The sequence below is a fragment of the Stegostoma tigrinum genome, chromosome 14 (genome assembly GCF_030684315.1).
Source record: "Stegostoma tigrinum isolate sSteTig4 chromosome 14, sSteTig4.hap1, whole genome shotgun sequence".
NCBI classification, from domain to species: Eukaryota; Metazoa; Chordata; class Chondrichthyes; order Orectolobiformes; family Stegostomatidae; genus Stegostoma; species Stegostoma tigrinum.
Window position 1 is genome coordinate 6,305,840 of NC_081367.1, and position 15,141 is coordinate 6,320,980.

The 15,141-nt window shown below is 47.2% G+C and overlaps 1 protein-coding gene across 4 annotated transcripts in view; it reads right to left on the minus strand.

Moving 5' to 3' along the window:
• The window catches only part of LOC125457752 (LIM and senescent cell antigen-like-containing domain protein 2), a 96,128-nt gene that overhangs the window by 17,018 nt on the left and 63,969 nt on the right, over nt 1–15,141 (minus strand). For all 4 annotated transcript variants that reach the window (XM_048542338.2, XM_059650967.1, XM_059650966.1 and 1 more), the window contains 2 exons: nt 6,098–6,247; nt 2,287–2,437 (listed from right to left, as the gene is read on the minus strand). In XM_048542338.2, coding sequence (XP_048398295.1) covers nt 2,287–2,437; nt 6,098–6,247 — 301 coding nt within the window. The remainder of the gene's footprint in view (nt 1–2,286; nt 2,438–6,097; nt 6,248–15,141) is intronic.

Sequence of the window (15,141 nt, forward strand, 5' to 3'; positions counted from 1 at the left end):
TGACTGTCCACCCTGTCCATGCCTCTCATTACTTCACATACTCTCTCAGGTCGCCCCTTGGCCTCCGACGCTCCAGTGAAAACAATCCGACCTCTCCTTGTAGCTAATACACTCCAATCCAGGCAGCATCCTGAATAACGTTTGCTCCAAAATCTCCACCTCCTTCCTATAGTGTGGGAACCGGAGCTGCACTCAATACTCCGAGTTTGACCTAACTAACGTGTTAGCCGAGACATGACTTGCCAACTTTTAGACTCAGTGCCCCAAATGGTGAAGGTCAGCACGCTTTCTTTACCACCTACCCCACTTTCAGGGGGCTATGGACCTGCACCCCAAATTCCTCTGTACATCACTGCTCCTTAATGCCCCTGCTACTTGCCATTATGGCCTGAGCTGTGGCGATTCAAGGTGCCCATAAGTGCTCGCTAGAAGGAGAGCCGCTGGGTTTGCAGGCAGGGAGCAGTGAGAGCTGCGATACGGTTTCAGGTCAGGCTGCCAGGCGATGTGGCGATGATCCCCTGGGTATCTGCTGCCTGTGCCCCCTCCCCTTGTGACTGTGTCGATAGTGACGGGGCTGGTAGTGACCTCACCATCCCTGTCCCCCATCACCCAGGATCGCTGTCCCTTCCCAAATCCACAGCGGATTTTCCTTCCTTCCACTCCAACTCCTGCATTGAGGGTTCTGCAAAGTGGGGGGCGGGGTTGCTGTATGACCTGGTAATCTCTCATCGGAAGGAGAGGGGCTGGAGTGGCCTTAAACCCGGTTCAACCGGCCCTGCGGTACACCTGAGGAAGTCTCCATTCCCCACAGCACGAAGGTGTCACACACAAAGGGCTGGCCACAGCTGCAGATTTCGAATGCTCCTTTTTACCATGAAGGTGCCGCAGTGTATGAACGGCTGCAGCAGTGCTGTGCCCACTCCCATACTGTGGCAGTAACTCAGTGACCGGCACTGATGCTCTAACCTCACCCTACAAGCGTGACTAGATCATCAGGAGGAGACAGCTTGGTAGGAGGACCACATATGAGCCAATACGCTCCCTGACCTGTGACCCCTCCAGCAAACGGACCACCTTGTGATTCTTGAATCCTCCTGTTTAGGAACTCAGCATCTCAGTTCCAGAAGACAAGAGCTTCCTCGCATCTGAACCCCCTTCACTGCAAGGATGTTGAAAGGGAATAAATGGGAGTGACCAAGGCGAGGAGGCCCAAATGGGGCAACCCTGCCAGGACAGTCCCGCAATGGGCCGAACGGTCTGTCCCATTCACCCTGTGACTGGCGCTCGCTACAAAGGTTTCTTCAGAAAACACACAAGGTTTGGGATATCAGCGATATCTTCCAAACTGAAAACTTTCCTTCCTCTGAACCCTGGGTATATTGCTGATCTCAGAAGGTCCCCCTCCTGATTACCAGACAGGCTGGAAGTATATCCCATCAATAACAACTCCTTGAATAAGTGGTACTTCCAGGTGGCACCCGTAAGACAGCAAATTATCCCACCGTGGTGTTGTGGGACAGATCCTGACACTCAGCGGTGTGAGATGTGGGACGGGACAGCTAGAAGTTTGGTCGAAAAGCTAGCTTTGAAGATAAGAAAGGGAGGCAGAGAGCCAGGGAGGCTCAGTAAGGAAGTTCCAGAGCATAGGATCCTGTCAGCAGAATGGACAGACACCAACGGTGGAGGGATTAAAGTGGGGGATGCTGAACGGTCCAGAACTGGGCGATTGTAGGACATCACAGAGTTGAGGCTGGGGGGGAACTTGCAAACAAATGGAGCCACTGCTGGGCCACAAGCCAGTGAGAATGGGGTTGATGCATGATCAGGGCTCAGTGTGAATTAGAACCACAGGCAGTAGTCTCCAGCCCCTCCAGCTAGCAGCGGGCTGGAATAACAGATTCTAACGGTAATCAGGCTGTTGATGAGGGATTTCAGCACTGGAAGGGCTGAGGTGGGGCAGTGACGTTACAGAAGTGTCGATATATTCTAATTGCCCCATTCAGAGATGCTATGACCCACCTCTGGAGCAGGCAGGGATTTGAACTTGGGTCGCCAGGCCCACTGATGTGGGCACTACCACTGCACACGGGAGATGCTGACAATCTCGGGGACGGGGTAGACATGGGATGGGAAGCTCGGTCAGACAGGGCACCCTAAACGGTGAACACCCGACCCAGCCTGAGATAAGGGAGCGGGTGTTCAGTTTGTCCATCCACACCCCCCCCTCCCTACAATAGGTTCCAGCTCAACGGGTATCCCGGGGTTTACTGCCACTGGAGTACCCACCTCAACATGCCACTGCTTGCCCAGAGCATTAACCACTCGCCCCTCAATTGGCCGACGGCATGCTCCGCAGATTGGAATACCCATTTTGTCATGGCATGGAAGACAGTACAGCTCCCCCTTCAGCTCTCGAGCCTCAGCTGTCAGCTCCTTCCTGTAAATTACCAGACACACACCCATTATGAACATTAACACACTTAAATATTTACCATCCAGACGTAGGGGTGGCACTGCTGCCTCACGGTGCCGGGGACCCGGCTTCAGTTTCACCCTCGGGCGACTGTCTGCGTGGAGTTTGCACATCCACCCTGTATCTGCGTGGGGTTGCTCCAGTATTTGCCCGCACAGTCCAAAAGATGCACAGATTAGGGTAGGTTGGCCACGCTAAATTGCCCATAGTGCCCAGGGATGTGCACACTACGCAGGGTTAGCCATGGAAAATGCAGGGTTACAGGGTCACAGAAGTGGTGTGAGTCTGGGTGGGATGCCCTTTGGAGGTTCAGTGTGCACTTGATGGGCCGAATGGCATGCTTCCCCAACGTAAGGATTCTATATGTCCTTTGCCAACAGGATAAAATAAAATTCTCAATTATTCGAGTCAGTCCCTGCCTGTGCAGCAGTAAAGCGGCAGGGGACAGTAACAAAAGGATTGGGCACGGCAGACACACAGAGGTGTCAGAAAATGGATACAGTTGTAAATACAATTAGCACTGATTGGAGTCAAGAGACACCCTGAGCGATGAGTCATTGCTGCTCTGTGCAAACAGCAACACGAGAGGAACTGATAGAGCCGTCAGTCACTAACCTCTGTGAGCACCGGATGTAATAATGGTGGGCGTTGAGTGATTATTCCAATAAAAATAATGTGCAAAAGCTTGGGACAAGAGATTGGCACAAGGTAATGGTGCTCATTTAATGTGCCACAGTACAGTCACAATGGGCTGAATGGTCAGCTTCCGCACTGGAACAATACTGTGGTCCTAGATGTCCACATGGGGTAAAAATATACACATATAATTCTCTTTATTCTTTTGCGGGATGTGGGCATTACTGATGAGGCCAGTTGCTGTTATCCATCCCTATGTGAACTTGATCCAGGGTAGCTGAGTGTCATTTCAGAGGAGGCTTGAGATTCAAGCACGTTGCTGCGGGTCTAGAGTTACGTGTAGGCCAGAACTGGTAAAGAGAGCAGATTCCCCTCCCTAGGGGACATCAGTGAACCAAACGACAGGGGGGTCACCATACTGAGACAAAGTTTTTAATTCTAGGTTTTATAAAAAGTTTGTGCCTTCGACTCCATGCTCCCAGAAGATGCTAGTTCAGTAATCTGCGAGCATTATGCTCCCTTCGCTGAGTAACAATCAGAGGGCAACGCTGAGACATAATCGGTTTAGAGAGCAATGTTTTCTTGTCACCTTAATAACATACAATGAATGCAAGTAGTCAGTGGGTCATCTACATTGCCCCTGGGATGCTCATATTTATTTCCCAGCCTTGAGCAGGTGCTTATGAACAGCCTTCTCGAGCTGCCCCAGTACATCTGATGTAGGGATACCCACAGCCTGGTGTGGAAGGGAGCGGACCCAGTAACAGTAAGGGAACAACAATATATTGCTGCGTCAGGACTGAATGTGCCTTGGCTTACAGGCGTTCCCATGTATCTGCCGCCCTTCTGGACGGTGAAGCCTTGGGGTTTGAAAGTTGCTGTCGAACAAGTTTGGATCTGCTGCTGCATCGCAATCCTGCAGATGGCACACGCTGTCGCTACTGGCCTTTGGTGACGGGAGGTAGAACATAGATCAGTACAGCACAGAACAGGCCCTTCAGCCCACGATGTTGTGCTGACCATTGATCCTCAGGTATGCACCCTCAAATTTCTGTGACCGTATGCATGTCCAGCAGTCTCTTAAATGACCCCAATGACCTTGCTTCCACAACTGCTGCTGGCAACGCATTCCATGCTCTCACAACTCTCTGTATAAAGAACCCGCCTCTGACATCCCCTCTATACTTTCCTCCAACCAGCTTAAAACTATGACCCCTCGTGTTAGCCATTTCTGCCCTGGGAAATAGTCTCTGGCTATCAACTCTATCTATGTCTCTCATTATCTTGTATACCTCAATTAGGTCCCCTCTCCTCCTCCTTTTCTCCAATGAAAAAAGTCCGAGCTCAGTCAACCTCTCTTCATAAGATAAACCCTCCAGTCCAGGCAGCATCCTGGTAAACCTCCTCTGAACCCTCTCCAAAGCATCCACATCTTTCCTATAATAGGGCAGCCAGAACTGGACGCAGTATTCCAAGTGCAGTCTAACCAAAGTTTTATAGAGCTGCAACAAGATCTCACGACTCTTAAACTCAATTCCCCTGTTAATGAAAGCCAAAACACCATATGCTTTCTTAACAACCCTGTCCACTTGGGTGGCCATTTTAAGGGATCTATGTATCTGCACACAAGATCCCTCTGTTCCTCCACGCTGCCAAGAATCCTATCCTTAATCCTGTACTCAGCTTTCAAATTCGACCTTCCAAATTGCATCACCTCGCATTTATCCAGGTTGAACTCCATCTGCGACCTCTCAGCCCATCTCTGCATCCTGTCAATGTCCCGCTGCAGCCTACAACAGCCCTCTATACTGTCAACGACACCTCCAACCTTCGTGTCGTCTGCAAACTTGCTGACCCATCCTTCAATCCCCTCATCCGAGTCATTAATAAAAATTACAAACAGTAGAGGCCCAAGGACAGAGCCCTGTGGAACACCACTCACCACTGACTTCCAGGCAGAATATTTTCCTTCTACTACCACTCGCTGTCTTCTGTTGGCCAGCCAATTCTGTATCCAGGCAGCTAAGTTCCCCTGTATCCCATTCCTCCTGACCTTCTGAATGCGCCTACCATGGGGAACCTTATCAAGTGCCTTGCTGAAGTCCATATACACCACATCCACAGCTCGACCCTCATCAACTTTTCTAGTCACATCCTCAAAGAGTCAGCAGGTGAGGACGTTTAAGTTAAAATGGGCTGCTCTGTCCCGGATGGTGTCGAGCTTCCTGAGTGTTGTTGGAACTGCCCCCACCCAGGGCACGTGGGGAGTATTCCATCACACTCCTGCCTTGTGCCTTGCAGATGGTAGGCAGGCTCTGGGGAGTCAGGAGGGGAGTTACTCGCCGGCCTCTGATCTGCTCTTGTAGCCGCTATGTTTATGTGGTGAGACCAGTTGAGTTTCTCGTCGATGGTAACCCCCAGGATGTTGATGGTGGGGGGATTCAGTGATGGTATGTCAAGGGGCAACAGATAGCTTCTCCCTTGCTACAGAGATAATCATTGGCTGGCATTTGATCCACAATGTGTGCAGTGAGTACTATTTGATCTGAAATCTAAATGATCCACAGTCATTAGAGAGATACAGTTCTTAGGTCTAGAGGGATCAAAGGAACTGGGAAAAAAGTGGGACAAGGTACAGGGAGTCCCTGATTTACGAATGACCAACGTGCAAACATTCCTACTTACGATTGTGATCCCAAATGGAGGTGGGGGAGGGGTGTAATTTTAAAGATCGGGCACACTAATGTTTCCCCATGCTTACAATCAGCTATTTGATATTATCCTGCACTGTACGTACAAATTAACTTATGAACAAACTCAAGAACAGAATCCATTTACACCCCAGCAACTGCATGCACTGGCTCAGATGATCAGCCTTAATCATCAGTGAATGGTGGAGCAGCCTGGATGGGCCGAAAGGCCTACTCCTGTTCTGTTTGCTTTGTTGCCACACCCCTGTATAATGGTCGAGCTGTTGCTCTGACTCACCCACAGTGGGTACAGTTGAAATGATCAGCGTGGTAAGCATCACTCTTGTACATGAGTGGCACTTCGTCGATGATGAGGTGGCATTTCTGACAGATGTACTGGCCAAGGCGTTTTGCCTTCTCTCGGTTGTGACAGGGTCTGCAGAGATGCCTGTTGGTGAAAGAAAATATCAAGGTCTTCAGAACAGAAACCATGTCTTCCTGCAGGTCTCTCATACACACACACGTGCACATGCGTGGACACACAAACACACACACACACACACACACACACACACATGCACACGCACACACATGCACACGCACACACAGTCCCACTCACTCTCTCACACACGCGCGCGCAAACACACACACACATACACACAGTCTCATGCACACAGTCTCACTCACACACACAGACACACACACACGCACACACACTCTCACACACACAGTCTCACACACACAAATGCACACGCACACACATGCACACGCACACACAGTCCCACTCACTCTCTCACACATGCGCACATAAACACACACACACACATACACACAGTCTCACTCACACACACAGACACACACACGCGCACACATACACACAGTCTCACGCACACACACAGACACACACACACACACACAGAAACACATATACACACACAGAAACTCATATACACACGGACAGACAGACACACACACAGAAACACATATACACACAGACACACACACACAAACTCATATACACAAGGACACGGACACACACGCACACGCACACACACACACACAGGAACACATATACACACAAACACACATACACACACAGCCACACACATAGCGACACACACACAGTGTAAAAACTGTAATAATTGTGCAGTAAAAAAGGGGACCTTTCAGCTGTTTTTGCCTGTGAATAATTTGTTGAATGAGTTTTCCGTTTTGTTTCATCTTCATGTATCTTTCCCACTTCCTTTCCTTCTCCGTGCAGATATCAAACTCACTTTAGAAAGCAGTTATGGATTCTGCTGCTCTGGGTGTTTCAATGAACCCTCTGAGTCAAAATTAATCTTAGAACATCTCCATACAAGCACAGGCACCCCTGTCCCTGGTTCCTTGCTGGGTGTAAACATTCAAACTATGGGGCAGAAATGTATGGGCCCTCACACAGCTGCACACAGTCTTTGCAGAGATTTCTATCCAACAGACACTTGATACCCCTGCACTCTCACTCCTCAGTGTAACTATACAGCAGCAGATATCTGCTATACTCACTGAAAACCAATTAGAGGAGTAATACAAATCGAGACCAAACTCCAACATCTCAGGCAAACTCAGGTGGCATTAAGAGAAAGCACACGCTCTGGGACTTAAGGCTGAGTTTGAGTTTAAGATCCTATTCCAGATTAGCCCTCTGTACTTGGCCTAAATTGAATCTGAAGAGAAATGAATGAACTTGTGTCCCACCCTTTTTTTTTGAACAATTCCTATTTCTGTTGGCAATAGAATTGCTTTCCATCCTTATAACTGCACAACTCATTTACCCAAACCAGATGTAGGAATCTACAATGTGGGTGTGGAGCACTTTCCTAATTTACCCTCCCAAACTGTGACCTTCAATATCATTCCATCGTTCAGAGACCAATGCACCACCTCTCTCCAGGAGTCCATCACAATTTACACACCATTAAAACCGTTAATCTGAGGGGGGCAATCTCAAATTTGTAGAAATTCCTCTCCTTCCAATCCCTGTGAATCTATTCATAACCCTGTCTGCAGAAATGTTTGCAAAAGGTTCATTGTAAGTGGTTTCTTCATTCCTCCACAGGATGAGAGCGTGGCTGGCCGGGCCAGAATTTATTGCCCATCCCTAATTGCCCAGGAGGCCAGTTAAGAGTCAACCACATTGCTGTGGGTCAAGAGTCACATGTAGGCCAGACCAGGTAAGGATGGCAGTTTCCTTCCCTGTAGTGAACCAGGTGAGTTTTCCTGACAATCATGGATTCATGGTCATCATTAAACTCTTAATTCCAGATTTTTATTCAATTCAAATTCCACCATCCAGCAAGGGTCCCCAGAGGCAACAGCGTGGAGCTGGAGGAACACAAGAGGCCAGGCAGCACCAGAGCAGCAGGAAAGCTGACGTTTTGGATCAGGGCACTTCTTCAGAAATGGGGGAGAGGAAGGGAGCTGGGAAATAAATAGTGAGAGGAGGGGTGGGGTTGGGGGAAGGTAGTTGGGCTGGAGATCGGTGAGTGCAGGTGGGGATTAGTCAGTGTGGTGGGAGGGGCGGATAGGTGGGAGAGAAGATCGACAGGTTGTGTCAGGTCAAGGAGGTGGGGATGAGAGGGATGGTTGGTCATGGGATGAGGCCAGGGGTGGGAGATTTTGAAACTGGTGAAGGAAAATTACCCCAGAACATTGCCTGGGGAGCATAAGCATTCCAGCGATAATACCACTTGGCCATCACATCCCCTGTAAAATCCCCAAGGATTCAACAACAGTTATTCAACGCTAATGAATCAGTCCTTAATGTTTCCAAAGCATGTGGCTCAATTTCACTCCGATCTATAAATCAATCTACTAGAGAGATCAACCTACCTACAATCCACAGATTCCTCCAGTTCCAGTCTGTGGGCTACACTAGATCAGTCTGAAAGTAGTCTGTTGACCCCAATCAGTGGGCAATGTAACCGTCATTGGTTCTTGGGAGGTTTTCCTGATTGCTGTCAACAATCAGGGAATAACCTGCCTGACATTCGCGGGCATTTATTGGCTGAAATCAGTCTGAGCTGTCCTGTCAAACTCAGTGATTGCACTGACTGAGATGTACTGCGTTCCCCTCCAGTTGATAGGAATTAGACTGCCACAAAGGTTAGAACTGACCTTGCCTCAGGCATTGGGCAGGTTTCATTTCCACGCACGGGTGAGTAATCTGCGCACCGGTCACACATCAACGGTCTACCTGCCATCTACCCCTTGGCTGGTTCAAGCAAACCTTTTCAAATGATTTGATCATTTTCAAAATCACAAAAGATAAAATTCAATCTTAAAATCTGTTCTCTGCTCCTTGCCACTGGCTCCCCATTCAATTCACTGCTACATTTCCCTGTTCTCCTGCCTGTTATTTCCCATTTAATATTCATTGTTTTCCAGTCAATATTCCCTTTTCCCTGCTCCCTATTCCCAGCTTCATATTCTATGTCTCCCGTTCCCTATTTCCAGTTCCTACTCTATTCGCAGCTCCCTGTCCCTTATTTCCCACTCCCTATTTCCTGCTCCTCACTCCCAATTTCCTATTCCCTCTTCTCCACTCACTGTTCCTTGTTCCCCGAGCTCAACTGCCCTTTTCATGTTCCTTATTCCCTGTTGTCCACTTTACTCTTCCCTGAAGAGTCACAGGATCACAGAAAAGGCCCTTCAGCCCACTGAGTCTGCACCTACACCAAAGGTACTCTGATCCCAACTTCCTGCACATGTCCCATTTCCTTGTAAGTTATGATATTTGAAGTGCTCGTCCAAATATGTTTTAAAGGTTGTAAGGTTTCCAGCCTCCACTACTTTCCCAGGCAGTGCATTCCAGATTCCCGCCAGCCGCTGAGTGAAAAAGCCTGCTCTCGATTCCTGGTTCCCTGTCGGTTCTCTCAGGCAGTTCCACTCTTTGCTCAGCTCCTGGGAAGTGTATGATGAGCAGCCATTATTTACTGAATTCTTTTAGAATTCTGCACAGACTTGAAGTGCATTTCTCGGACCCAAAACCACAAATTCTTACTTGTGCTCTATAACATTGCCAGGTTTGTGCAATTTAGTTTACTTCTCAAATGATTCAGAATGTCTCACTGACATCGTTATTCCCAGTAATTAACGCATTTTTGACCAAGTGTTTTGAGGGAACACGTTTTCCATGGGCAAGTTATTTTTTCATCTTCTGATTACAATCTTTGTTCTTGAGCCTTAAAAGAATTTCCTATGAACTAGCTTGATAAACTGACGAATCTGATTAAAGAGGTTTATCACTGTACTTATTTAGGATCTTAACAGATTTGCCTTGTTTAAACGGAAACAGCAAGGAATATGTGACACAGAAAGGGATTGTTAGACATTGTAGCATCAGCGATTAATAGTTGGAAGTGCATTTGTGTCATCTGTTATATGTGTGCACGTGTTTGTGTCTATCTGTGTGTCACTGTACAGTTCTCTGTGTGCGTGTTCATTTCTGTGTTTGTCTAAGTGTGCCCATGTATGTGTGTGCCTGTGTGACTATTTCTGCATGCATGTTTATGTGTGTGTCTCTGTATATGTGTGTCGGTGTGAGTGTTTGTATCGGTGTGTCTTTGTGCACCTATGTCTCTGTGAATATTTGTGCTGTATCTGAGTGACAATGTCTGTGTGTACAAATATCTGTATCAGGATTTTGACCCAGCGACAGTGAAGGAACGGCAATACATTTCCAAATAAGGAAGGTGAGTGGCTTGGAGGGAAACCTGCAGGGGGTGGTGTACCCATGTATCTGCTGCCATTTGTCCTTCGGCATGGAAGTGTTCATGGGTTCGGAAGGTGCTGTCTGAGGATCCTTAGTGGATTTCTGCAGTGCATCTTGTAGCTAGTACACACTGCTGCTCCTGAGCGTCGGTGATGGAGGGAGTGAACATTGCAGATTGTGGTTGCGGCACCAATCAGGCAGATAATTCCGTTCTGGTTTGGTGTTCAGTTTCCTTAGAGTTGTTGGAGAAGCATTCATCCAGAATACCCAATGAGTTGGAATGATACGTCACTGCAAAAGAATGGTGGTGGAAGTGGGTACTAAGTTGGCAAAGCATTACAGTGGGCAGATGGCATTAGGTTGCATGGATTGGCATTGGTGGGGGTATGTGGAAATGAAGTGGGTGTGAGAGGTGAGTGCTGGAGAGGGATTTGGTCCCAGGGTCACCTGTGCTGGAGGTAAGGTACCGCTGGGATTGTGAAAAAGCATACCAAGTTCATGAACTCTTTGGGACTGACAAAGATGGTCAAGAAACTGCACAAAATAATGTGGAGTGTAAAAAGAGTTTGAGCAAGTCTGGAAACGTAATATCATCATAGAAGCTGTGCTGCATGATTGATTCCCCCAAAACACACAAACGTCTGGCTGTGTGAATGTGTCTTTGCATGTGTGTGTGTTTATTTGTATGCATGCAGGGGTGCGTGAGAGCGAGAGTATATATGTGTGTATGTGTTTGTGTGTGAATATATATATATGTGTGTGTGAGCATGTATATGCATGGGTATGTGAATGTGTGTGTGTGTGAGTATATATATATGTTAGATATGCATATGTGTATGTATATGTTTTTCTGTGTGTGCATGTTTGTATGAATACATATGTGTTATTACATATATGTATTTGTGTGTGAGGATATATGTGTATGTATGTATATATGTGTGTGTGCGAATGTGTATGTGTGAGTGTGTATATATATGTGTGAGTATATGTGTTATATTTGTGTATGTGTGAGTATATATGTTATATGTGTGCGTGTTTGTGTGAGTATATATGTGTGTTATTACATATATGTGTTTGTGTGTGAGTATATATATGTGTGTGTTTGTGTGATTATATATGCATGTGTTTGTTTGTGAGTATATATGTGTGTGTTTGTGTATGAGTATATATGTGCTATATATGCGTGTGTGTGCTTGTGAATATATATGTGTGTGAGTATGTGTTTGTGTGAGTGTATGCGTGTGTATGTGTATGGGTGTTAAACCTGGGAATGCTGACAATGTAGATATAAAGTGAGATCTATTCTCATTTTGTAAATCCAACTAAAGAGCAAGCAGCTTTCTCAGAGTAAACCACCTCAGAAAATGTTCACATGAGGACGCTCCAGTAAGCTTTTCTATCAGGCTGTAACAGAGCCTGACAACAGGTGTTGGCCTGCTCTTCAGTGTGAAGGTTGCGTTTGAACTTGAAACCGCTTTGATTCAAGAAGCTGAAATTCAAGACCTGTGGAGCTGGATTGTTAGAGTCAACAAACAGAGCAGGGGGTACAGCCAACAAAACCTCACTGAGTGCACACTCTAGTCCCTGTAACCAATCCACACTCCAACATCAAGTCTCCAATTTTACTGAACAATCTGTTCCCAACACACGAGTGCCCGATGAGGTTGGCACTGTACACTTCCAGCCATGGACCATGTCAGCAGGCCAAGAAAACTTTACAGTGCCATCTCCTGTTCTACCCCAAACCCTGTCCATACGCCAAACAAACCCCTCCAAATTAATGCAAAGAATCACTTCTAACAGTCACAGAGTCATACAGCACAGAAACAGGCCCTTTGGCCCAAAACATCCATGTCGACCACGTTTCCCAAGCTGAACTAGCCCCATTTTCTTGCATTTGGCCCATATCCATCTAGATTCTTTCCTATTCATGTGCCTGTCTAAATGTCTTTTAAATGGTATAATTATATGTGCGTCTACCACTTCCTCTGGCATCTTACTGCATACATGCAACACCTTATGCATGAACAGGTCCCTTTTAAATCTTTCTCCCTCATCTTAAACCTATGTCCTCTAGTTCTGGACTCCCTTACCCTGGGGAAAGACAATGGCTATTCATCTATCCGCGCCCCTCGTGATTTTATAAACCTCTATATCACCCCTCAGCCTCCGATGCTCCAGAGAAAATAGTCCCAGTCTATGCAGCCTCTCCTTAAAAGTCAAACCTTCCACGATCAGTAACATCCTTGTAAATCCTTTTCTTGCACCCTTTCCAATTTAATAACATCCTTCCTGTATCATTTCACCCCAGACCCACCCGTGTAACCCTGCATTTCCCATGGTCTTTTGCACATCTTTTGGACAGTGGGGGGAGATGGGAGCACCCAACGGAAATGTGTTTCACAGGGAATCAAACAGAAAGAAGTGATGGATTGTGTGCCCTAACATTTCCTGTTATTGATGGTTTTGACTGAAGGAATGGATTTGGGACCCTACAAAACGTGTAACGTTGGAAATGAGACCAGGAAACAAGTTAACGCCTGACTGAGACCAGGCAGAGTATTGGTTTGGGTTCCCAGTCACGACAGGTGGCCTCCCTATTCATTATATTACTGTCTTTCACAACAGTCCCGTCCTTATGGACCCCTGTGTTGGGAGCTGAACCTTTTCTACGTTCTGTGACACATCCTGCTCTCAGACAATCTGTGACCCTGGTGTATATTACCCCAGTGCCTGCCTGCACCCCACTTGAATACCTTTAATCATGCTGTTTCCATTACATTTCGACATCTCACGCCCCCTTGAGGGTCACATGTCAGACGCATTTTTTTTACATCCGTCTCTATTTGCATAACCTGAGGACCCCTTTACCCGGAACAGTGGAGACTTGGACGCGGACAATTTGTTTTACCCTTCACACGCAGCGCCCTGTCAACATTGCCTGACCTTCGCAGGAGAAAGTCATTCAGAGTCTTCACTTCCCGGGGGTCAATTCTGGCTGCACTTTGACGTTGATCCGAAGTGCTGAGCTGGTGGCAAAGGGGTTTGAAGTCCTGCAGGTGCACCCCGGTTTGGGATTGCAAGAGGCTCGGAAAATTTTGCGTCCTCTCTCCGAGACGTTTTAATTGGCTTGTTAATTCCCCTTTCCCAGCAAGATGAGAGACTAGCAACGGAGCTGGCGTGAACAGCAGAGCCTATTGCCAGTCCCAGCCCAGCGTGCCCTCGCCCCTCTCAAGAGGTTTGACGGTAAAAAAAATCCACTCTCAGGGTGGAGGTGCTGCACCCTTTTTATGTAAACCCTTTCTGTAAAGTCGACGGAAGAGATCCCGTGATTGATTTCAAAGGGCTCACTGCTGTCTATCCCTCAAACAGCATCAGTGAAAATAAAAGCGTGGTGATCTGATGGTTGTTTGAGGGCGCTTTCCCAGTGCAGCTGCAATTCTGAGCTTCCGACATTACCACGGTGTCAATGTATCATGATTGCAAAGCATTTTGGGATATTCCAACGTTGTGAAGGGCACTATATAAATGTAAGTCTGTCTTGACAGGCATGGAACGGTTACAGCACAGAGTTAGGCGTATCTCGTCTGCGCCCAGTCGCATCCCATTAGCCACCTCTTGGTCTGTACCTGTCGGTACAAGCGTGTATCAAAGGATTTTTTTTAAAAAGGCGATGAGGGTTCCTGCCTCCATCATCCTTCGAGGTGCTGAATTTTACAAACCACCTCTGGGTGCAAAGAAATCACCTCAAGTGCCCCCGGCTATTGACCTCTCTGTTAAATAGCAACTTCCTATTCATTCTATGTTCCTAATAATATTATAACTTCAACGAAATCTCCTCTCAGCCTCCTCTAAACCAAGGAAAACAACGCCAGGCTATTGAGTCCATCCTCATGGTTACAATTCTCTGTTCCTGGCAACATCCTCTACAATCCCTACAGTAGCTTGACCAGAATGATCATGTCCATTCTGTTATACAGTAAGCAGGCCTGTAAACAGAACTGTAGTGGTACCTGAACTGGTGTTTGATTCTGATACTTTCATGGGATGTGGATATCATTGAAAAGGCCAGCATTTGTTATCCTGATCACCCTCGATCCGAATGGCTTGCTACGCCATTTCAGGGGAGAGAGTCTGTCTCTTGTTGTGGGCCTGGAGTCACACATAGACCAGACCAGGGAAGAACAGCGGCACGGCATTACTGAAAGCAGGTGGGACTTTTTGTCAGTCACCATTACTGAGAAAAGCTTTCCAAACCAGATTTATCAACTGAACAGGGTTTGATTCCACCCTCAGGCAACTGTGTGGAGTTTGCACAATCTCCCCTTGTCTGCGAGGGTTTCCTCCGGGTGGTCCAGTTTCCTCCCACAGTCTAAAGATGTGCAGGCTAGGTGGATTGGCCATGCTAAGTTGATTGTAGTGTTCAGGGATGTGCAAGTTAGGTGGGTTAGCTTTGGGAAATGTAGGGTTATGGGGATAGAATAGGATGTTCTTTGGATGGTCGGTACAGACCCAATGAGGGAAATGTCCTCTATCTGCACTGTAGGAATTCTATGATTCTATAATTCCACCATTGTAGAATCATATCC